Genomic DNA, 22,760 nt, shown 5'->3' on the forward strand with positions numbered 1-22,760 from the left:
GAGGGAAGGAGAGGGGAAACGAAGGGGCAAGCAAGAAGCAAAGGTGGATGGATAAACCGCCTCAGACACACGTTGTATGTATGGCAATGTGTATGGACACTCACAAAAAGGAATCTAGTGGTGGTGGTGGTGGTCACTGGTGGAGCACTTGGATGGCGGCGGTCGTGGTGACGACGATTAAGATAATATTCCAAACAACCCCAAACATCCCCCGGGGTCCCAGTTCCAAGTTCAGCCACCACCAAGAAGATCTGCCCACGCAAGACCACGCTGTGTCGTTCGCTCACCTATTTAAGGGTAGTCCAAAGTACGAGTCCCTGTGATAACGATGCATAAAGACCATTATAGGAAATATGCACCGTTTTTTCCTCACCTTTTTTTCCCTCATTCTTCTGTAGGCCGACCACCCGTATGGCTCTCATTAATCCCACGTTTCGGCAATGGTTTCCTCCCAACCAATTTGCTCTAACAACAACTTTCTACCATCCCAGCGCTGAAGCAGATAAATTTATGGGTGCATCGTACTCGTACTCATAACTCGTAGTCTAACCCCTGTCAGTCATTGTGGGTGTCAAACTCTCCAGTTGAGCAGTTTTCCAACATGATCAACCATGTTCGGGTTTCCAGGATCGAGAACAAATAGAATGTCTGACAATACCTGTACCAGTACCTCATCGCACACACTGATCCACTACCCGAGCATAGATAGTGGCGCCACGGCATTCTATTGCCCGGATCAAGAGAATTTATCTCATACCGGTACTTAAATTTACTTTCGCAAGTTATCCCTCACACGGCTGTGCCACTCAATGAAGTTGCAACATATCAAATGTGGCTCTAAATATGATACGGCGTCTACTGAAGACCGGGCATTTTCTGCCAAAGCTCCGCGGTAACACAACATTTCTATGTCACCCTCACTCACCACCCCCTTCAGACACCTACAAGTAACTTACATACCGTGCGGTACTCTACTCGTACTGGTGGTGGCTTGATCCATCATACCCACGCGAAAAAATAGGAAAATGGCGTAAGCGAGGCGAGGCGTGGTTGACAGGTTGGACACTGTTACCGTACTGTTCTCTGCTACTCGAGTACAGTACTCGTACCGGTATGGTTCCCTCCACCTTTGCGTCATGCCCCTCCCGAACCCAAGAAAACGGACAAGCGGCACTGACGACAACTGCTCAAGTATTTCAGCATTTCAGCCCTTCGATCTGCCCCATGTCCCCTGTTCCGGCAGGAAGAGCATCCATGCCAGGGTAGTTGGATATGATATGGTAGGTTTAAGAGACGCAGTTCTGCACCGCAACTCCATCACCATCTCTCCCATCGAAAAAGAAAAGAAAAATAACCCCCGCCTGGGCAACCCCTTGGAATCCGGATCCAACAATCGGAAGCACGGTAATCGTCACAGTGGCAGAGAAAGAGAAGCAATTGTCCCTGTATTTGTGCCACACGGTCCCCTGCGAAACGGCCAGAAGAAAGGTGACTGGAGAGGATACTGAGCACTAAGGGGGTTACCCGGTCAACATAGAGTACTGTACTGTACTCGTATCGTGGACGAGCATATCGCAGCATCCACCCGAGTACGGGGGAGCCCACTTGTCTCTTGAAACAGAATCCGCTAAAGACAAGATATAGTCTACCGGTATTCGAATCGCTGCAGCTCCTCTGCGCTCCTACACACCCACAGAACGCATCTACGAGCCTTGCTTGATATTTCAAGGGATAAAACCCACACCAAGAGCATCGCCGGCACAAGGCCGATCCACACCCCTTCCCAACAGGATTTTTTTTTTGGCTCCCGTGCGCACAAACATCAGGAGTCCAGATGGATACAGGTACTATGGTATTAAGTTACATTCTCAACACATGTCCTTCCATTTCCTCTCACTCAAACCACCAGAGAGATCTGGAGATAGTCCCACAGCCCCAATGCTATAATACCGTATGGTCTAGGAATTAGTCTTAATGCAGCATGTACCCTTACCACTTTAATTAATATATTCTCAAATTACTCAGCCAAAACATTCTTTTCCCAAACAAGTGCTAACCCCTGACTCCACCCAAAATTTGCCTCAACTGTAAGATCTATTATCAGAAGAACCACCCCCTGGAATGAAATCTGCTCTGTAAATGTGTGCTCCATATGTTTTAGGATCATTATACAGAAGGGACAATTTTTTTTAAAAAAAATGATATAATATTATGACGTTGCTCTTACCCGGCGAAAAGTTAGGGAAATTTGGTTGTGGTGAGAGTTGCTTCTATCATTATCTAATGCGCCGGCACCACACCGTATCATACTCGTACTAGTACTTGTGGCATGCCAAACAAGGCCTAGATATCATAAATCTCCCTTTACTCGAGTAGAGAAGTGCTGGGGTACTCGAGTGCTCGTAGATAGACATCCTGTTATGATGCGTTGGGACCAAGATTTGATTAATTACTGTACCTTGTTTGGCAACGCAGGAAATTGTTTTCCATAAAAATCATATTCCCTCTGCCTACCGGTAATGCTGATATGCGTCCAAGACTCCACCAAAAAAAAAACTTGTTTATTCTTGAAGGAGAAAAAATTAGCACCCCCAAGATTTTCTACGGTTGCGTTTTCTTGGTTAGAAGCTGAGGAATTATTTTCTTGGGGGCAGGTGAAAAGTTGGATTTTGTTGGTATCATAAAAATATACTTGTATTGCTGCTATTCTACGGCGAGGGCCCAGTGTTAGTTGATAGTTCATGGCATTCTGCGAGCGGGCGTTACCGGTCCCAAAGTGAGGCTTCACCCGATGCCGGTACAAGTACCGGTATCTGGACAGCTTGCATAGAGTAGGCACATAGCTTGTTCTAGCAGTGGAAGTGTCTGAGATTCTAGAACCTGAACCGGAGAGGGAAACCTCTCAGATCCTTGTCTAGAATCTGGTCGGTGTACTGTACCTGGTGCCTTTTTTTACCCAGCCCGCGAGATCGATGTGTGTACCGGTACGGTAGGCTATTTCTGTTATACTGTAAGCCAGCTGGTATCTACCACCACCACCGCACTTGGGTAACAGAGACACAGTTGTCACTCTGTTCTGGGCCACTTTCCCACCTAGCTTTCGACGAGTGTCTTCTTGGACACCCCCACCACACGATACAGGACAGGGAAGGGGTGGGGTGTGGGAGGGAAGGAGAGATAGGATAGACGGAGAGGGGAGGAGAGGAAAAACGAAATACTCGAGTAATGTGAGCAGGGGCTGCATGCTGGCACCGTCGAATAAGATTGCGGTGATCATATCAAGCGGCGGGATTGGTGGCTTTCGAGCAGTGGTGTAATGTTTGATGCATATTTCGGATTCAAGGTATTTTTTCTTCCAAGGAACCGTCCAGCGCATCAAAAAGTGGGGAGAAAATGGAAGGGGGCCGGATCACTGTTAATACACGAAAAATAAAATAAAATTCAGAAGAAGAATGAGGCTCAGTAAATAACGGCGAAATTAATTTTTTTATCACGGGCTCGTGCATTTTCCACGCAAGTTGGAAATCCCCCCTTTACCAGTTTCTGTTTAGTCTGTTGGGTTAGAAAAGGGACTGGTATTACGGTCACGTGCCTCCAGCTCTCCTTTGCCCATCCATCCATCAGTCAGCAAAAAAAAGTAAAAAGCTAACTCGACCGGAAGGCAAATCCCAAAAATTCAACACTTCTTCCAGCCTGTTCAATTGCTCAAGTCCACGACATCTTTATCATACAAATTTGTTTTTTTCTTTTCCCTTAAAATCCGTTCAACCACAGACTCCTTTTCACATATTCACACAAACACACACACACACGCACACGCACGCACCTCTTGGAGCGCATTCCTCTGCCCATAATGAATCTTGATAATCTTCGCGACGTCGTTCAGAATATTTCTTTGTACGATGTCAAGGCAGCCGTTCGAAAGGCTCAAAATGGTGAGTTGTTTCACTTTTATCCTTGCCCCCACCCCCACCCCCTTTTGACACCATCGGGATGCTTCGGGCTCTCGGGAGCTATTTCGGCCCGAATCGATTGCTGATTCTCGTTTTCGGTAGTCGTCATGAATTACACTGAGATGGAAGCGAAGGTATGGCTTCCTAGCCAATGCTATGTAGGAATGGAGAGGGGTTGGGCAGGAGATGCATCTCTTTAACACAAACGATAGGTGCGGGAGGCAACAAACAATGAACCATGGGGTGCATCGTCTACACTTATGCAAGAGATAGCAAATGGGACATTTAACTAGTGAGTATCTGGCCTCTGTGAACGCTTGGCGGTTTGCCCAGACGAGAGCTTAATTCTGGCATAGCCAACTCCTGAACGAGATTATGCCCATGGTCTACAAACGATTTACAGAAAAGTCTGCTGAAGAATGGAGGCAGATTTACAAGGTAAGTACCCTGCCATTATAGTTTTTGGAAGCGATAAAGGGGCTGACTGGCATAGTCTCTTCAACTCCTTGAATTCCTTGTCAAGAATGGCTCAGAACAGGTTATCGACGATGCTCGCTCCCACCTCTCGACTATCAAGATGTTGCGCCAATTCCACTTTATCGATATGGCGGGCAAAGATCAGGGGATTAATGTCCGTAACCGTGCTAAAGAACTTGCCGACCTCCTTTCCGATGTTGAAAGAATCCGTACCGAGCGTAAGAAAGCGCGTAGCAATAAGAACAAATACGGTGGAGTTGAGGGGGGCGCTGGTCAATTCGGGGGTTTTAGCGGGGGGATGAGCAGTGGCGGCGGCGGTGACAATGGGTTCGGACGACGGTATGGCGGATTCGGCAGTGATAGCATGGAGTATGGGGGCTACTCCGGAGGTGTCTACGGAGATGGCGGTGGGTTTGGGGGTTCTTCTGGATTCCACGATGAGGGGTCCGGAAGCTCCAGGGCTGCCTCGAGATCTCAGAGGTTCCAGGAATATGATGAATACGATGACGGTGGTGCTACCGCTGGTAGACGCTCTGCACCGCCGCGGAGACAAGCTGAGCCTGTCAAGCCTCCACCAAGGAAGGAGCCTGATGTCGACCTATTTTCATTTGGAGATGAGCCAGCGCCTACAAAACCCGCTCCTAAACAAAATACCAAGCCAATTTCCAATCCCCTCGATGATGATTTCGGCACTCTGCAGTCTGGGGGGGCAGACGATGACGACTTTGACGATTTCCAGTCCGCTGATCCCGCGCCTGCTCCAAAACAACAGCCTCTTTCGTTTACTCCTCTCCCTGCTGTTACCACAAGTGCAGCATCTGCCAATCTCATACAACCCAAACCTGTGAGTGCTCCCCAGGCGGCTGGCCTCAACGATCTCGTCGGCATTTCCTCCATCTCCCCAGCTCAGCCTGCGTCATCCGTGGCATCCCCATCCATAATGACACCTGCAACAACCGGCGGTGGCCAAAGCGGCCTAGGCGGTATGGGAACGGGCATGGGCAACATGGGGGCAGTGGGTGGTATGAGTGGAATGACCCCGATGAAGCCCGCAAACGTCTCCTATCAACCCACTCAGCCAAATTACTTTACCTCCGTCCCTATTAGTATCAACAACAACACCACCCCACTATCTCCGGCTTCCACTGGCTCCTCGACTCAGGCTAAGAAGCCCACCGGCGACGCCTTCGGTTCATTATGGAATACCGCTGCGAAGGACTTTAAGAAGCCTGCAACCCCAAGTAACACGAGTACTCCAAGTCTCCAGGCCATGGCCAAGGAGAAGGCTAGCGCTGGTATTTGGGGTGCTCCAGCTCAGACTTCGCGCCCAGGATCTTCGGCGACGGCTAGTAGTGGGAAAACTGGCGGGAACGTGTTGGATGATCTGCTTGGGTAATTGGCGTTACCTTTTCTTTCTTTCCCTGGTGGGAGCGGTGGTTTTTTCTATAAAACAACGATCTGGTGAATATCCTTAAGCCTTTCAATCGGTCGTTTGTTTGCTGAATGGTGAGCGAAGAAAACATTGATTGTGAGAGGAAATAAAAGAAGGATCAAATCTTGGTTTGTGAGAGTTTTCTTTTTTCCTTCTTTTTCCTAGGGAGGGTACTTTTTGTTTATTTTTTCTCTTTCCTACTACAAGTTAGCCTCTCTCTGTCCTGTCGTGATGTCGTGATGCGCTCTCTTCCTCCTTTTTTTACATATAAAATTCAAGTTTCGGTCTTCTCTTCTTGGCGGTTGGATAATTATATAATACATTCATGGTCTTGCTTCCCAGGAATGGAGTGAGGCGTTTAATTGCTATGGATGGTCCCCCGCCCACCACGCCGACGGGTTATCCCCCGGTTCGGTAGGCAGTGCGGGAGGGTATCCAGGGCACGATGCAGTGTCCACCCCACCCAGAAAATCGGGCCGAGCTCGACCCCCCCCCGACCCGCGACATCGAGTGGAAATGCGCGATTTAGGGTCCACTTGTACTTGAACATTTGTAATTTGAAATTGGCAGCATTTCACAACACCGCCCTCCACGACTGTGCTATAGATTTATAAGACTAGCACGGTGGGTGCACGGGTGGTGACCTACCTTCCCGATACCGAATCATCCCAGATAGCGAACACAACCCATACCAGGCAGAGCAACCAAGACCTCGGAATAGATATGGAGTGAGCGGGGCGGCGTTCTCCCACTCTAGGCCCGATCCGCCACGTCCAGCACTGGTGTCAACCGGTATGATACCAGAATACTTATAGTTAGTTGTCTCGAATACGAGTGATTGTTTTTGATGCGAGGATTATCGTCACTAGCTAGCTGCCTACTGTAGTTGGCGAGACAGTGTAGACTTTTGTGAGCTTGCAGATCAAGTGAGTAGGATGAAGGTCGTGTCTCGAGGATGGTGGTGGGCTGGGGGTATTGTCATAACGCTGATGAATTAGTTAAAGTGACTAAGCAAAAGTCGTGATGATCGTCCCATTTCCCCACCAAAAATGGGCAAAAACCTCACTTTTCGATCATCTGTATTCATTGAAAACCGGATCTCCTTTTTCCTAAATTCCTGATTGAAAGTCACTTTATCTCTATGATATCTCATGATTAATTTGAAGTATATCCATGATCAACTGAAGGTCCTACAAGCTTGTAAAGTTCTGCTATTGCTTAAAAAGTCAGCATTATTGTCACAAACCGGATTGTGACAAGGCAGATTGATGAGGTGGAACAAAGGTTTTCACATGACTTGTACTTGTAAGTCATAGGTGTTTATTGTTATGTGATGACTCACAGTTGTGAGTTATATGATGTTATGACTTTTGCGTGCAACTCATTCTTATGAGTCACAAGTCTTATGTATGTGATGCACTTAGCATGGATAACTTATTATAGGGATAATAATTAGTTTAGGTATGTTGCGAAGTTGATTCATACAAGTCAGCTGAGGATCTCAGATGAATTACGATTTTGAGTCATAGGATATGATGACATGAAGGTATGAGTCACACAGAGTCAGGGTTAGGTAAGGTATTTGTATAAATGGTAAGGTCCAGGGACCTTTGGTACACCATGCTCCGTCGCTCCTATTTTCCTCCCACCTAGTTTGGCAATGCCACGTCAACTATCGTGGGCCCCTCCCACTCCCCTCTGTCCCCTCGATAGTTCCTGCCTAGGGGCATGGTTAACTCTTCCGTCCCCTCCTGCTTTGGCCTCACTTGTCCCTTGTCTGCTGGATGGGGGAGTTATCTGGGCTTGCCCAGTAGTCCTGTTTGGCGAATAGGGGCTTGCTTAGCTTTGGCACGGTCGGCTTCCTCTCTTCGTTTCCAGATGGCGCTAGCAGTGGTGGACATCCTTCTCCCCACTTGTACGATTCCCATTGGGGAACGCCTTGGCTAGTAACTTCGGGGTCTGTCTCGCGGTGAGATTTGGCCATACCCTCCTAGTCGCTCAGTTCAAGTCTGGTTGCCTTCCTCACCTCACCCTTCCACCTCCCTACCGCCGGTGGGATCCTTTCTACTAAGTGACGCTATCTCTCGGAGAACAAGGGACTATATGAGAGACGTGGTAATACGGCAGGTTTGGTTTCGGTTGGGTCAGGACTGGGGCCTTGGGCCCTTCCTCCCTTTTTTCTCTTCGGTCGCGTCAGCTGGTACCCTACTACTGTCGGCTGGTACCCTACGACCTCTCACTTTGTTGCTACTTCGGGCAGCCCTTTTGGCCCTCCTGGACAGACGGCTTGGGGCTCTTTTTCTGCCACTACCTCCTACTTACAGCGGGCGCTTTTTCTGTTCGGTTTCTCCTGCTTGCGACCGTGGGCTATATGTCCAAGACATACGTTTATGTTACCTATACGGTGCACCTATTTGTTTTTTCGACTTCATGGGCGAAGCCTGGCCATTGGTTTGTCCTGATGCGGGGGGCACAGGTTGGGCTGGAATCTGGTTGTTGTAGGCGAGGGACTGGCTTTGGCCTTTGGTTTGGGGTTACTCTAGTTTGGGTTTTTCTCTGTTCGGTGGGGGGTGTACTGTCGGGATGGTGGTTTTCCTTGCTTTGAAGGATGGGTTTCTGGGCTTTCTGTCTTTACCGTTTGTAGATAGCTGTGCGGGAGACTTGCGGGGGAGTTTTTTAAACCGAGGGCTGGTTGGGTGTTGGTGGCTCTAGGCGAGACCCCTCCACGCTCAAGTCGTGGGCTCTTAGGGGCGGGCACCTGGCTGCTGGCGTGTGCCTTTCTGGGGCCACGGTTTTTCTTCTGGCTGCTTGAGAACAAGGCGGGGTGGAGGTGTGGGTCTGCATGGCAAGAGCTGATATGATCCCCAGCCTTACTTTCATTAAAACGGATAAATAAATAAGATTATAAAAAAAAAAAAAAAAAAAAAGGACCTTTAGTACAGCACGCTCCGTCACTCCTATTTTCCTCCCACATAGTTTGGAAATACCACATTAACTATCGTGGGCCCCCCCCACTCTCCTCTGCCCCCTCGATGGTTCCTGCCTAGGGGTACGGTTAACTCCTCCATCCTCTCCCACTTTGGCCTCGATTGTCTCTTTTCTGCTTGATGGGGGAGTTATCTGGGCTCGCTCAGTAGTCCTGTCTTGCTAATAGGAGCTCGCTTAGCTTTAAAATGGTCAACTTCCTCTCTTCACTTCCTGGTGGCAGTGGTGGACGTCCTTCTCCCCACTTGCACGATCCCTGTTGGGGAATGCCTCGGCTAGTAACTTCAGGGTCTGTCTCGCGGTGAAATCTGACCATACCCTCCTAGTTGCTCGGTTCAAGCTTCAGTTGCCTTCCTCACCTTGCCCTTCCGCCTCCCTACTGCCAGTGTGATTCCTTCCACTAAGTAACGCTATCTCTCGGAGAACAAGGGACTATATGAGAGATACGGTAATATGTCAGTTTGGTCTATGGTTGGGTTTGCACTGGGACCTTTGGCCCTACCTCCACTTTCTACTTTGGTTGTGTCAGCTTGCACCCTACTGCCTTTCCGCCTTGGCTGGTACCCTACTACCTCCTCCCTCTGCTGCGTGGTATTCTGGGGTTTCGGCCTGCTGCCTGCCCGTGGTCGATCTTTGGCTGGCATCCTACTGCTGGGCGGCATCCCCTCTGTCAAACATCCATTCCTTGGTCCTGGCACTGTGGCCTCTATTCTCGATTAGCAGGCCATGGTATTGCACTACTTCTGTTGCTTAGCTGGTTGGGGGCAGTTCTTTAAATAACGGCAAATCTGGTGGTACGGTAGGCAGTGGTTGTTTTCTTTTGTGGCCCCTACGGGTCTAGTAGTTTACGGGATGGAGTTTTTCCTTATGCTTTCCTGCCTTGCTTGTTTGGTTTCCTTCCTGTTGGTTATGTGTAGTTAGTGAGTGGGGTTTTCTTTTGGGAGAGGAATCTTCTTGGGCTTTTGGTTGGCTTCTAGGTGAGACCCTTTTGCGCTCAAGTCGTGAGGCCTGCGAGATGGGCACCTGAGTTGATCGCCCTTAAAGTGTGTGCGGTTGGGCCTATACCAGAGGGTTTTGAGGGTACGGGTTTTCTCTTGGTCTGGTGTGGAGGGGTTTTCTTAATGCCATAGCTAGCGCTGCATGCGATGTTCTTGTACCTTAAACAAGAAACTAAATGATTATAAAAAAAAAAAAAAAAAGTACCTTTGGTACACTACGCTCCATCGCTTCTATTTTCCTCCTACATAGTTTGGCAACACCACGTCAACTATCGTGGGCTACCTCCACTCCCCTCTGCCCCCTCGCTAGTTTCTGTCTAGCGGTACTGTTAACTCTTCCATCCTCTGCCGCTTTGGCCTCGCTTGTCTCTTGTCTGCTTGATGGGGGAGTTATCTGGGCTCGCCCAGTAGTCCTGTCTTGCTAATAGGGGCTTGCTTAGCTTTGGTATGGTCGGCTTCCTCTCTTTGTTTCCAGACGGCACTTGCAGTGGTGGATGTCCTTCTCCTCACTTGCATGATCCGCATTGGGGAATGCCTCGGTTAGTAACTACGGGATCTGTCTTGAGGTGAGATTTGGCCATACCCTCCTAGTCGCGTGGTTCAAGTCTGTGTGCCTTCCTCACCTCACCCTTCCACCTTCCTTCCGCCGGTAGGATCCCTTCCACTAAGTGACGCTATCTCTCGGAGAACAAGGGACTACATGAGAGACGCGGTAATACAGGGATAGGTTTTGGTTGCTTGGGTCAGTACTGGGGCTTTTGGCCCTTCCTCTCTTTTTCTCTTTGGTTGCGTTGGCTGGTACCCTACTACTGTCGGCTGGTACTCTACTACCTCTCCCTCTTTTGCTGCTTTGGGCGGCCCCTTCAGTCCTCCCAGACGGATGGCTTGGGGCTCTCATTCTGCCAATACCTCCTGCTTACTGCTGGTGCTCTTTCCTTTCTGTTTCTCCTGCTTGCCGTGGTGGGCTATATGCCCAAGACATACATTTATGTCACCTATACGGTGCACCTGTTCATTTTTTCGACTTCATGGGCGAGGCCTGGCTATTGGTTTGTCCCCAGCGAGGGGCACGGGTTGGGTTGGTATCTGGTTGTTGTAGGTGAGGGATTGGTTTCGGCCTTTGGTTTGGGGTTGCTCCGGTTTGGGTTTTCTTCTGTTCGGTAGGGGGTGTACTGTCGGGATGGGGGTTTTTCCTTGCTTTGAAGGATGGGTTTCTGGGCTCTCTGTCTTTACCGTCTGTAGATAGCCGTACGGGAGACTTGCGGGGGAGTTTTTTAAACCAAGGACTGGTTGGATATTGGTAGCTCTAGGAGAGACCCCTCCGCGCTTAAGTTGTGGGACCTTAGGATTGGGCACCTGGCTGCTGGTATTAGCCTTTCTGGGGTCACGGTTTTTCCTTTGGCTACTTGAGAACAAGGTGGGGTGGAGGTGTGGGTCTACATGGCCGAAGCTGATATGACCCCCAACCTTACTTTCATTAAAACGGATAAATAAATAAGATTATATATAAAAAAAAAAAAAGACCTTTGGTACACCACGCTCTGTCGCTCCTATTTTCCTTCCACATAGTTTGGTAATACTACGTCAACTATCGTGAGTCCCCCCCACTCCCCTCTGCCCCCTCGATAGTTCCTGCCTAGGGGCACTGTTAACTCTTCCATCCTCTCCTGCCCTCGCCTCGCCTGTCTCTTGTCTGCTTGATGGGGGAGTTATCTCTGCTCGCCCAGTAGTCCTGTCTTGCTAATAGAGGCTCTCTAAGCGGTGGCATGGTCAGCTTCCTCTCTTCGCTTTCGGATGGTGCTGGCAGTGGTAGACATCCTTCTCCCCACTTGCACGACCTCCATTGGGGAACACCTGAGCTAGTAACTTAGGGGTCTGTCTTGTGGTGAGATTTGACCATACTCTCCTAGTTATCCAGTTCAAGCTTCGGTTGCCTTCCTCACCTGGCCCTTCCACCTCCCTACTGCCGGTGGGATCCTTTCAACTAAGTGATGCTACCTCTCGGAGAAGAAGGGACTACATGAGAGATGCGGTAATATGGCTGCGGGTTGGTTTCGGTTAGGTCTGCACTGGGGCCTTGGGCCCTTCCTCCCTTTTTCTCTTCGGTCGCGTCGGCTGGTGCCCTACTACCGCTCCCTCTTTTCCTGCTTTGGGCAGCTCCGTTGGCTTTCCTGGATGGACGGCTTGGGGCTCTTGTTCTGCCACTACCTCTTGCTTACAGTGGGCGCTCTTTCCTTTGGGTTTCTCCTGCTTGCGACTGTGGGCTATATGCCCAAGATATACATTTATGTTACCTATACGGTGCACCTATTTGTTTTTTTGACTTCATGGGTGAGGCCTGACTATTGGTTTGTCTTGATGCATGGAGCACGGGTTGGACTGGAATCTGGTGGTTGTAGGCGAGGGATTGGTTTCAGCCTTTGGTTTGGGGTTACTTTAGTTTGGGTTTTCTTCTGTCTGGTGGAGGGTGTACTGTCAGGATGGGGGTTTTTCCTTGCTTTGAAAGATGGGTTTCTGGGCTTTCTGTCTTTACCATTTGTAGATAGCTGTGCGGGAGACTTGCGGGGGAGATTTTTAAACCGAGGACTGGTCGGGTATTGGTGGCTCTAGGTGAGACTCCTCCACGCTCAAGTTGTGGGACCTTAGAGTTGGGCACCCGGCTACTGGTGTTAGCCTTTCTGGGGTCACGGTTTTTCTTCTGGCTGCTTGAGAACAAGGCGGGAAAGAGGTACAGGTCTACATGGTACAGGCCGATATGACCCGTGGCCTTACTTTCGTTAAAACGGATAAATAAATAAGATTATATGTAAAAAAAAAAGGACTTTTGGTACACTACGGAAAAGGGAGATCCGCACATCTACTTCATTTGCAGAACTATCGCAGGAACGCTGCTTCTCCTTCCTGAATACTCCCAGAGTGTTTACTCCATTCTCACTAGGCCAAAACCATGTACCCTCTATGCTTGATTTGGCCTTCGCCAACCAGCACCTTGCGCCTTTCGTGGAAACATGGGACGTGTCTCTCCTGTCTACCGGGTTGTATCATGTCCCGATATCCATAACGTTGACGTCTCCACTTCTCTCACCCCCCAGCTTACACCACATTGGAAAGCTACTGACTGGACTAAGGTCCTGGAAGAACGTGGCTCCCTCACAATCCCGCCACCTCCACCTCTCCTGACTCAGCAAGCACTTAGTACATGGCTAGACATCAACCTTGGCAGGATACGGTTAGTCCTGGCCAGACATATACCCATGAAAAAGCCCTCCACAAGATCGAAGCCTTGGTGGTCCAACACCCTGTCTGACCTAAGGAGAGTCCACCATTCTCGTGCCCGAGAGGCCCCTACATCCACTTTGAATGACACTCGGGCCTCTGCTCGCTTGGACAAAAATGCCTATTTCAAGGCCATCAAGTAGGCTAAGAGAGAGTACTGGTCGCAATTTCTTGAGAGTGCTACCCCCCAAAATGTGTGCACGGCCAAAAGGTTCACCTTCGGAAAACCCCCAGAGTGTTTCCCGTCCCTTCCACAGGCAACCTCACCCATGGAGCTAAACAACGCCCTGCTTTCCCATTTCTTCCCTCCTAAACCACCTGCGTTCTGCCCACCTATTCTCAGGAAATTCAAAGACGCACTCCCCCTGCTGGAGGAAGAGATAGCCTCGGCTCTCAGCAAGGCCTTGTCCTCCTCGACCCCTGGTCCTGACCTCTTTCCATACTCTGTCTGGAAAAAGGTTAATATATCCCTTCCCTCTCTGCTGGTTGAGCTCCTCTCTCCCCTGGTCTCGTTCGGCTTCCATCCAGCGTCGCTCAAGATGGCGAATGGCGTCATCCTGGACAAACCAGGAAAACCCTCTTACAACACCCATGCTTCCTTCCGGATAATTGTCTTCCTTGAAACAGTCTCAAAGATCATGGAGAGGATAATCGCAAATCGCCTCTCACCTCTGGCTAGGTCGCTTGGCCTGCTCTACCCTCATTAGTGCGGCTCCCTTCCGGGGCTTAGCACTTTCGATGCCTGCATGACTCTGGCTCACGAAGTTTAAACACTGCAACGTCTCCAGTTGGTTGCATCCACCTTGTTCCTTGATATCAAGGGAGGCTTTGACAATGTCTCTCCGAACAACCTCTTCCATATGCTGCGCTTGCAGGGCATACCTCCATACCTCTGCTCCGGGGTTAGGTCCTTTTTGACAGGAAGACAATACCGTCTCATCTTCCAGGGATCACCCAGGGTCTTCAAACCGGTTCAGGTTGGCACCCTACAAGGCTCACCAATTTCACCTCTTCTGTTTGTCATCTATGTCTCGTCACTCCACTTTCCGGTACAGCGTGGGTTAATCCTGTCCTATGTTGACAACTTCGCAGTGACTGTTGCCTCCAACTCCTACAGGAGGAATGTTCAGTGCCTCCAATATCTAGTCAAGATGCTCACCCAAAGGGTTAGGCGTCTTGGGGTTTCCTTCTCCGTACTCAAAACTGAACTCATGCACTGGAGGACGCCCAGACAAAGAGACCTCGCATCCACTCTCCCCATCGTCATTGATGGACTCCTTTTCCGCTCCTCTGGAGTGGTCCGATGGCTCGGTCACTAGTTTGAGCCAGCCTCTTGTTCTTTACGGTGAGCTACCAACACCCACTTCTTGAAATATCTTGCACTTGCCCAAGGTGCCTTCTCAATGCTTAAAAGGCTGTCGGGTCCCAGTAAGGGGCTTGTCCCCTTCCTCTGCCACAGGCTTGCGTCCTCCTTCCTCGCACCCATACTCCTCTTTGGTGCAGATCTGTTTTCATCCTCAGCAACCACGACTGACCGTCTTGCCGTCTTTTGGAGACAGGTCCAGCGATGGGTCACCAACGGCTTCTCCGAGACTCCTACCGGTATCCTCCCCTGCGAGTCGGCTCTTCCCCCGATACAATGCCTTGTTGAACACCGTCAGCGCCGCCAGGCGCTGAGGATAGTATGCCTCCCCCCGGAAAGAAATCTGGCCACTATACGGCTGCACTATTCCTTCCCTACAACATCTTGTTACCGCTGCCTGGAGGACCACTGGGCCTTGATGGTGGGGTTCACGCCGGGCTACAGGCCCCTGAGTTGGAAAACCACCAAGCCATCCCTTCCGGTATGGAGACACCTCCCACTTGATGCAATAGCCCATCATGTGAGCAAGCTTGTTGGTCATCTCTCTCGTGTCCCACCAGTATCGCCTGCCCTCCTCCCTACACTCCTGCCCCCCATGGCACCCGGAGATCCCCCTTTTCGAGCCCTCAAGAGAGGCTGCCATCAGTTCCTCCTAAACATATGGAAAAAACAGTACCCACCACCATCCCGATATGCCTACTCGCCCATACTGTCGCCCCACCCTTTCATGGGACTGGGGAAATTCGTGGCGGGCAGAATCTCTCAGATGAGGTCAGGAAAGAGCTACCTGGCTGGCTACCGCTCCTGGAGAGACCCAGATGCCCTAGACATGTGCCCCTACTGCGAGGAGGAGCCTGAGTCTTTCCACCATGCCATTCTCGACTGCCCCTCCTACAACACAGCCAGAGATACCCACCTCCTGGGGGTCAAGTGCCTAGACGAAGGCGAACCCATCTGGTCATCACAGGAACTGCTTCACGGCCTCTCTACCTACATCTCCGCCACTTGGGTTGCATTCCTCCTGGACATGCCTGCACGCAGAGATCCCTCCTCCGGGACCCGACCTGTCGGGAGTCCCACTTCCACACTCGTCTCCTCGTCCTTGGACTAAACTGTGGAGTGAATGTACACTTGTTTTGTTTTCATTAATTGTAGGATTTCTCTATATTTTAGTTTGAATGTTTCCCTTTATATTTAGCTGCTTATGCGCTTTGCGATATGGGTTGTTCGCACTTTTTGGAGGCACTGGTTTGGTTTCTTTTGTTTTTGTTTGTTTTGGGATTCAGGTTTTGTTTACGCCATAGCTACCACTACATGCGAGTTCTTGTACCTAAACAATGAATACATGATTATAAAAAGAAAAAAAAAGAAAAAAAAGAAAAAAGGACCTTTGGTACACATGCTTTGTTGCTCCTATTTTTCTCCCACAGAGTGTCATGAACATGGCTTGGCACAGAAAAGGTTTTCACATGACTCATAATTATGAGTTATAGGTATGTTATTGTTTCACATATATGACTCATTTAGGTCATATGATTTATTATGTTATGATTTGTTATGTTTTGTACAAGATACGATTATGAATCATGGGATATGCACCTTGCAAGTGTGCCTTGTAGGTATGCCTTGTGGGAATGCCTTACGCATATGATTTATATTTTGCACATGACCTCGTTATGAGGTCCTGGGTTTTGCACATATAACTACTTAGGGTCATATGACTTGTTTATTTCGTTATAATTGGTTTATGAGTTTTCACACATGACCTTGCTACGAGGTTATGGGTTTTGGACATGTGACCACTTTGGTCACATGATTAGCTTGTTAGGATTTACTTTTGCGTATGTGACCACTTTAGGTCACATGACTTAGAGCGGGAAGGGCACTATATAAGGAGGCCGGTATGGCTGAGAAGGATAGACTATTCACGCTTTGTTCTAAGTACTTGTCCTCGTCCTTGCTGTCGCTTTGTCCTGAGTGTTTCTTTCACACCCATGATGGGCCTTAATGCCTTGGATTCTGGGGGAGATATCTGAGTTTACTCAGTAGTTCCAGGAGTCTTTGGTATTGAGGTTTGTGATGCGTTACGTGGTGGATTACCTGTTTGCTTCTTGTTTTGTTGCCTGATGGTTTCTCACAATGCTGTCATTTTGAGCTCTTTATTACGGTCGCTTACGAGCCCCTTTCAGTAAAATGTCTTTGGATTCCTGTCTATCAACTACTTGCAGGTTTTGCATTCGATTGGGGGGGATAGAACATTGTGTTTGGGGGGATCACCCGTGTCGTTCTTTGGGCCAGCTCATATTTGTATTGGGTTTTAATGGAGTCCTTAGTTCACATCATACAAAACACCCACGGGTTTACTTGATGACCATCCTGTGTCTTCAACTTGTCATACTGGCCTCATCACTTTTCAGGTGGCAGGGTAGTACCTGCCCCACCCCTCCTTGTTACATTGTATTTCTATGGTTGGAATTCTAGGATGTTGTTTATCACTGTTCCCTTGGAAGTTTTGTCTTTGCGGCATTTATAGTGGTTCAGTCAGGTGTCTCCTCCTCGCGTCGGTGGGAATAACTTTGACTCTGAAAAGTCTTACCTCCTGGTGTGGGTATTATTGCTGCCTGGGGTGGTGTGGGACGATTAGCTGCTTAACATTCATGTTGTTTGTGCATTTGGGTGGTTCGGTTGTATATTGTGGTTGGCGGCATCACCTATTGCAAGTGGAGCCTACCTTCTGTTTATCTGCTTTTGTTCGTTTACCCTACCCCTTTCATTTCGCATTGGTTGGGGGTGCCTCTTGCCCATTGCTCGGTGTGTACCTGTTGCTTGACCTGTGGGGCTGGCTTCGGCTGGCTCTGACTAGTTTTTTCCAGCTTGGTTGGACTTCAGTTAAACTGGATTGAATGCTATGGCTGGTGTTGGTGCCTTCGGGTCTTGGTGCTGCCTCCTTTGTGGCTCCTGGCTGTGGCTGATGGGTCACTCTGAGCTGCAAGATGCTGATAGTTGGGGCTCTGTTGGGGTGGCCAAGACCAGTGGCTGCCTGATAGGGCTAGGTATAGGCTGTCCTGTAGCTGTTGGATGGTTGATCTGTCTGAGGAGCTGGGGGGCTGAATGGGCTCAGTGGTATCTGGCATGTAGGGCTTGGGGGGGGCTGATTAGGGTAGGAGAGGTGCCTGCGAGCACCAGTTGGGCCTGCATCAGGTTGAGTGAGGTCGAATTAAGTGTTTTCAGTCTGGCTTGGGCAGTTGGATGAAGCTGCTAAGTGCTGTAAAGCTCCTCGACGGACCGGTTGGCTGATGGCCACCTGTGCAGATAGTGGGTCGTGACTGCCTGGTTGGACTTGTTTGGGTCTTGCGCGCTGGGTTTTGTGGGGTTTGTTTGGTTTCTTTGATTTGGCTACGGGGTTGGCAGGAAGAGGCATGGTACCACGGGTGGGAAATAGGTCCCACTGACCCTTTTGGTCAGTTACTACCTCTATGTATTTCTTATATTTGTATTGGTTTTGGTTGGAAGATAAGTGACGGGTATAGGTCCTCCTCACCGGTACGCTCCATGGAGGCAACCGGCAAAGTGGGTTTATAGGATTGATAGCCTGGCATGTGGGTACGCGAGGTTGACATGTTGGTTGCCTCCTCCCAGCTATTATGTTGCTTTTAGGTTTAGTTTATTTATTTGTTGGTTTTCTAATATGGTGAAGGTATTGCGGGACAGTTTTCAGACCAAGCATTAGTGATTTTATGTTGGTTGGACGAGGAACCTGGTCGAGTTGGTCTTTTGCTCGGCTTTGGCTATGCTTAGTGCTGGTTGGCTTCATACCAGAGAGGCTATGGACTTAGACCGGGGCGGGCGCTGGGTTGTTTGATAGTCTTGTAATTAGTTCTCGTATGGGCATGACTCGGGGATGGTAGGTGTGGGACCGTGGACTTAGTTAGCTTAGGATTAGTGGTATACCGGTTAGCGGAATCTTTGTGCCAGTGGGGGCTCATCCTATGCCAGGGTTGGCGGTATGAGCTTAAATAAAATTAGATTGAATTGTAAGTACTTTTCCTATTTATTACTTTAATGAATATAAAACCACTTTACGATCTTTATCATTATTGCAACATTTGTCATTATACTGAGGAAAGCTCTTCACAAAGAAGAGTTAGAGAAAGCTTACGATAGGTGTTTCTAATAGAAGACAAAGGTCTTGTACTATTGGTACTGTAGGAGGAGGCCTAGTGCTATCATAAGACTGAGGAAAGAAGAAGAAGAAGAGAACTATTGTTCTCTATCGCCAAGAACCTACTATCCGAGGAGGGATTATTACATTACAAAGTGTCACCTAGAGCGATGCTAAACGATACAAGATGGCTTTCTTCAACCCAGACAGGGCAGGAGATATTGATATCGACGATCAAAACCTTAATCTAGGTGGATTTAGTGACACCCTAGATCATGTTTCAGCAGAGCTCTCGAGGGCTGCAAGTCCAGTAATGCCAGAGAATGGATCACTTGCCGATAGCTCACCTACAGGAACTCCACAACCAGAAAAGATGTTGGAATCAGCAGTACCTAGGCCACCAGTCCCAGCTGCTCCGGCACCAGTTGCCAACATACTCATACTTGGAATGACTAAAAACCAGTTTCAGACATTTCTTGCAGCAACACAAAATACAGGACAAGGAAATATCCAACAACCAAAAGCCAAAGAACCTGACACATATAAAGGAGCCAAAGATAAGCTATGAATATTCTTAGCACAATGGGAAGGATATTTCTCTGTCAAATAATATGGAGAATACCATGACGAGATCAAGATTCCCTTTGTGGAATCTCTGTTAAGGGGACTCATGGGGCAATAAATTATGCTATTCCAAGATGGAAGAAAATAAAGGGACTGGGTCACCTATGCAGAATTCATTGCGGTCCTATTCGAACAATTTGGCAATCCCAATGCAAAAGAAATTGCAAGACGAAAGTTGGAGAAACTCCAACAAGGAAATCGGACATTTTCGGCATACTGGAGCGAATGTCGACTATTGGAATACGAAGCGGAATTTCATGATGCCACTCTCTATATCATCCTGTTAAGAAACTGTAGTTAAACAGTACGAGAAGTGTGGAGAATTTCTGACTTATGCTATACAACTTTGGAACGATTTGCAAGATGGGCAATCAATAAGGAAAGTAAACTAAACATGGTTTGAAACAACTCGAAAAATACCATAGTGCATAGAATGGTCGAGTCGTCTAGAAATATGCGGAGAACTTTCCAACCACAAGTAACGCAAAGCGAGAACAGGACATTACTATCAGGTGAACCAATGGTATTGGATAAAGTAAGATCAGGACTAGCTTTAAACCTATCCAAGCAAGAATATGCTAGGAGGATGAATGGAAAACTGTGTCTGGGATGTGGAAAGGCAGGACATCAGATAAGAGAATGCTGAAGGGGATCAGATAACGGATACCAAGGAACCAAGGCAGCTGGAAACAATCGTTTCCAATTCCAGAAAAAGACCAACATCTGCGAGATGATGGCAAAGGATGTATTGGCAGAAAACAACAAGGGTCTCCAGTAAAAGAAACTCTGAGAGACCCAAGATGTGGACATGGAAAACCCATCAAGTTAGTGAACTACTACACAGTACTACATATGCAAAGAGGCGAAGAAGATGGAGATCACATGATGATTAAGACAAAGATATACAATGAAATATACGAAGAAACAATTATATATGCAATGCTCGACTCTGGGGCTCCCGAAGATTTCATCGACAAGGAAATCTGTGACAAATATGGCCTCCATACTAAAAAAGCAAAGAAAGCGAGACTAGTCTACCTAGTGGATGGAAAGCCAAGTACAATGGAACCTATAACCCATATGGCAGAAGTACCCATGGACATTGATAGCCATAGAGAAACGGTAACCTTCTGGGTAGCAAATCTTAAGAACTATGAGATAGTCTTAAGAATGCCATGGTTATGAAGACATAATCTGACGATAGATTGGAATGAGAACAAGATGACCTTCACAAGTGAACTATGTGCGACACAATGTCTCAACAGTTTGCCAGTGGTCTACTCAACACTAGTACGAGAAGCGGAAGAAGAAACTTTGCATGCAAGGTTTGCCAAGATGCGGCAAGAGAGAGAGTCCAGATACAAAAGCTAGACCAAGGGGTAAAAGTGCCTACCAAGGGTTCCAAAGGGGTAGAAGGACACGACCTGTATACCAACAAAGGAATCAAGATACCTGCCAATGGGCAGGCAATGATAGCGACAGGAATAGCCATTAGACTACCAGATAGCACCTATAGACAGATAGCACCCCGCAGTGGTCTAGCAGTCAGACATCGACTCATGACCATGGCAGGGGTAATCGATGCCGACTATACAGGGGAAATCAAAGAGGTCTTGGCTAACCTGGCTCCAGAGGACTACAAAGTCCAGAAAGGCGATCGAATCGTACAGTTGATCATCAAAAAAATCAACAAAGAGGATCTGTACCAAGTAGATCAACTGGAAGAAACTACAAGAAGAGACAAGGATTTTGGAAGCATAGACCAAAACCAGCCCGACACAACAAAAAGAATCGAAATTAAAGAGATCATAGCACAAGCTTTTGGATGGTACTATCGAAGGGAAGATACAACAGGTATTCTCAAATGGACATACGAAGATGAAAAAGTGGACCTAGTCAAGATCAACATCAGCAAGGAACTCGTAATCCATGATAAGAAATACCAAAGAAAAAAAGGATGGAAACAATTGATTCTAAAGAAATATCATCAATTCAAAAATCTATTCCAAGAAGAGGAAACTACGGGGCTACCACCCCGAAGACCAGGAATCAACCATGAAATTTAGCTGGACAAAAGATGAGAAAACGGGAAAAACAAAAGAGATTCCCTACAAGAAGCTATACCCACTAGGAGAAGCAGAGCTCGAAGAACTTAGAAAGTACATTGAGCAAAACCTAAAGTGAGGATGGATGTAACAATCCCTCCTTAGATGGTTAGGTCTTGGCGACAGGGAACGATACTTCTCGTTTTCTTCTGCTTTTCTTTTTTGTCTCACAATAGCGCTAGGTCTTGACCTACGTTACCGATAGTACAAGACCTCTGTCTTCTCTCGGGAACGCCAATTGTAAGCTTTCTCTAACTCTTCTTTGTAAAGAACTTTCCTTGTCATAAAGATAACGTTGCAATAAAGATAAAGATCTTAAAGGTGTTTTATATTTATTAAAATAATAAGTAGGAAAAGTACTTAGAATTCAATCTAATTTTATTTAAACTCATACTGCCAACACTGGCATACGACGAGCCCCCCGCCGGTACAGTGATACCGCTAACCGGTACACCACTAATCCTAAGCTAACTGGGTCTACGGCCCCACACCTATCATCCCCGAGTCATGCCTGTACAAGCACTAATTACAAGACCATCAAATAACCCAGCATCCGCTCCGGTCCAAGTGCGTAGCCCCTTTGGTATGAAGCCAACCAGCACTAAGCGTAGCTGAAGCTGAGCAAAAGACTGACCCGACCAGGTTCCTAGTCCAACAATCAAAAAACCACTACCACACGGTCTAAATACAGTCCTGCAATACCTCCAACACTGTAGAAAACCAAACAAAACAGACAAACTAAACCTACAGGTGACACAATAGCAGGGAGGAGGTAACCAACATGTCCACCTCTCGCACCTGCATCCCAGGCTGTCAACCCTATGAACCTACTTTGCCAGTTGCCTCTGTGGAGCATACCGGTGAGGAGGACCTGTACCTGCAGCCTGTCCTCAAAACAAAAACTCTATAAACAAAGGAAATACATAGAGGTAGTGACAGACCGTAAAGATCAGTGGGGCCTATCTCCCACCCGTGGTGCCTTGTCTCCTCCTGCCGTACCCAGACCCAAACCATAGAAACCAAACAAACTCCACAAAGCCCAGCAGGCAAGACCCAAACAAGTCCCACTAGGTGGTTACAACTCACTATCCGCACAGGTGGTCATTAGCCAACCGGTACATCGGGGAGCTTGACAGCACTCAGCAGCCTCGCCCAACAGCCCAAGGCGGACTGGAAATACTTAATTAGACCTCGCCCAACCTGTTGCAGGCCTAACTGGTACTCGCAGGTGCCTCTTCCCCCCAATGAGCCCTTCTCAAGCCCCACATACCAGGCGCCGCAGAGCCCATCCATCCCCCCCAGTCCCTCGGACAGATCAACTGTCCGATAGCTATGGGACAGCTGATACCTAGCCCTATCAAGCAGCCACTGGTCTTGGCCACCCA

The 22,760-nt window shown here is 48.3% G+C and overlaps 2 protein-coding genes; both read left to right on the forward strand.

Annotated features, from left to right (window-relative positions):
* Positions 1-47: 47 nt before the first annotated feature.
* GSTUM_00000203001 (uncharacterized protein) lies at positions 48-1,745 on the forward strand (the record flags this gene model as incomplete). XM_002835335.2 has 2 exons in its annotated part: positions 48-1,111; positions 1,193-1,745. The coding sequence occupies one exon, from the start codon at positions 48-50 to the stop codon at positions 321-323; it is 276 nt and encodes a 91-aa protein (XP_002835381.1). The 3' UTR covers positions 324-1,111; positions 1,193-1,745.
* Positions 1,746-3,700: 1,955 nt separating this feature from the next.
* On the forward strand, positions 3,701-6,155 carry GSTUM_00000204001 (uncharacterized protein). XM_002835336.2 has 5 exons: positions 3,701-3,935; positions 4,056-4,087; positions 4,166-4,245; positions 4,310-4,391; positions 4,447-6,155. Exons 1-5 carry the CDS (start codon positions 3,854-3,856, stop codon positions 5,824-5,826), a joined length of 1,656 nt encoding a protein of 551 aa, XP_002835382.1. The 5' UTR covers positions 3,701-3,853; the 3' UTR covers positions 5,827-6,155.
* Positions 6,156-22,760: the final 16,605 nt, after the last annotated feature.

This window comes from Tuber melanosporum (assembly GCF_000151645.1).
Source record: "Tuber melanosporum whole genome shotgun sequence assembly, scaffold_103, strain Mel28".
Lineage (NCBI taxonomy): Eukaryota > Fungi > Ascomycota > Pezizomycetes > Pezizales > Tuberaceae > Tuber > Tuber melanosporum.

Bases quoted from the DNA above. Each gene is read 5' to 3' on its own strand.
- GSTUM_00000204001 (XM_002835336.2), top strand. From the start codon at position 3,854: ATGAATCTTGATAATCTTCGCGACGTCGTTCAGAATATTTCTTTGTAC. The intron at 3,936-4,055 runs GTGAGTTGTTTC...CGTTTTCGGTAG, and splicing joins CGTTCGAAAGGCTCAAAATG to TCGTCATGAATTACACTGAG. The intron at 4,246-4,309 runs GTGAGTATCTGG...ATTCTGGCATAG, and splicing joins GCAAATGGGACATTTAACTA to CCAACTCCTGAACGAGATTA.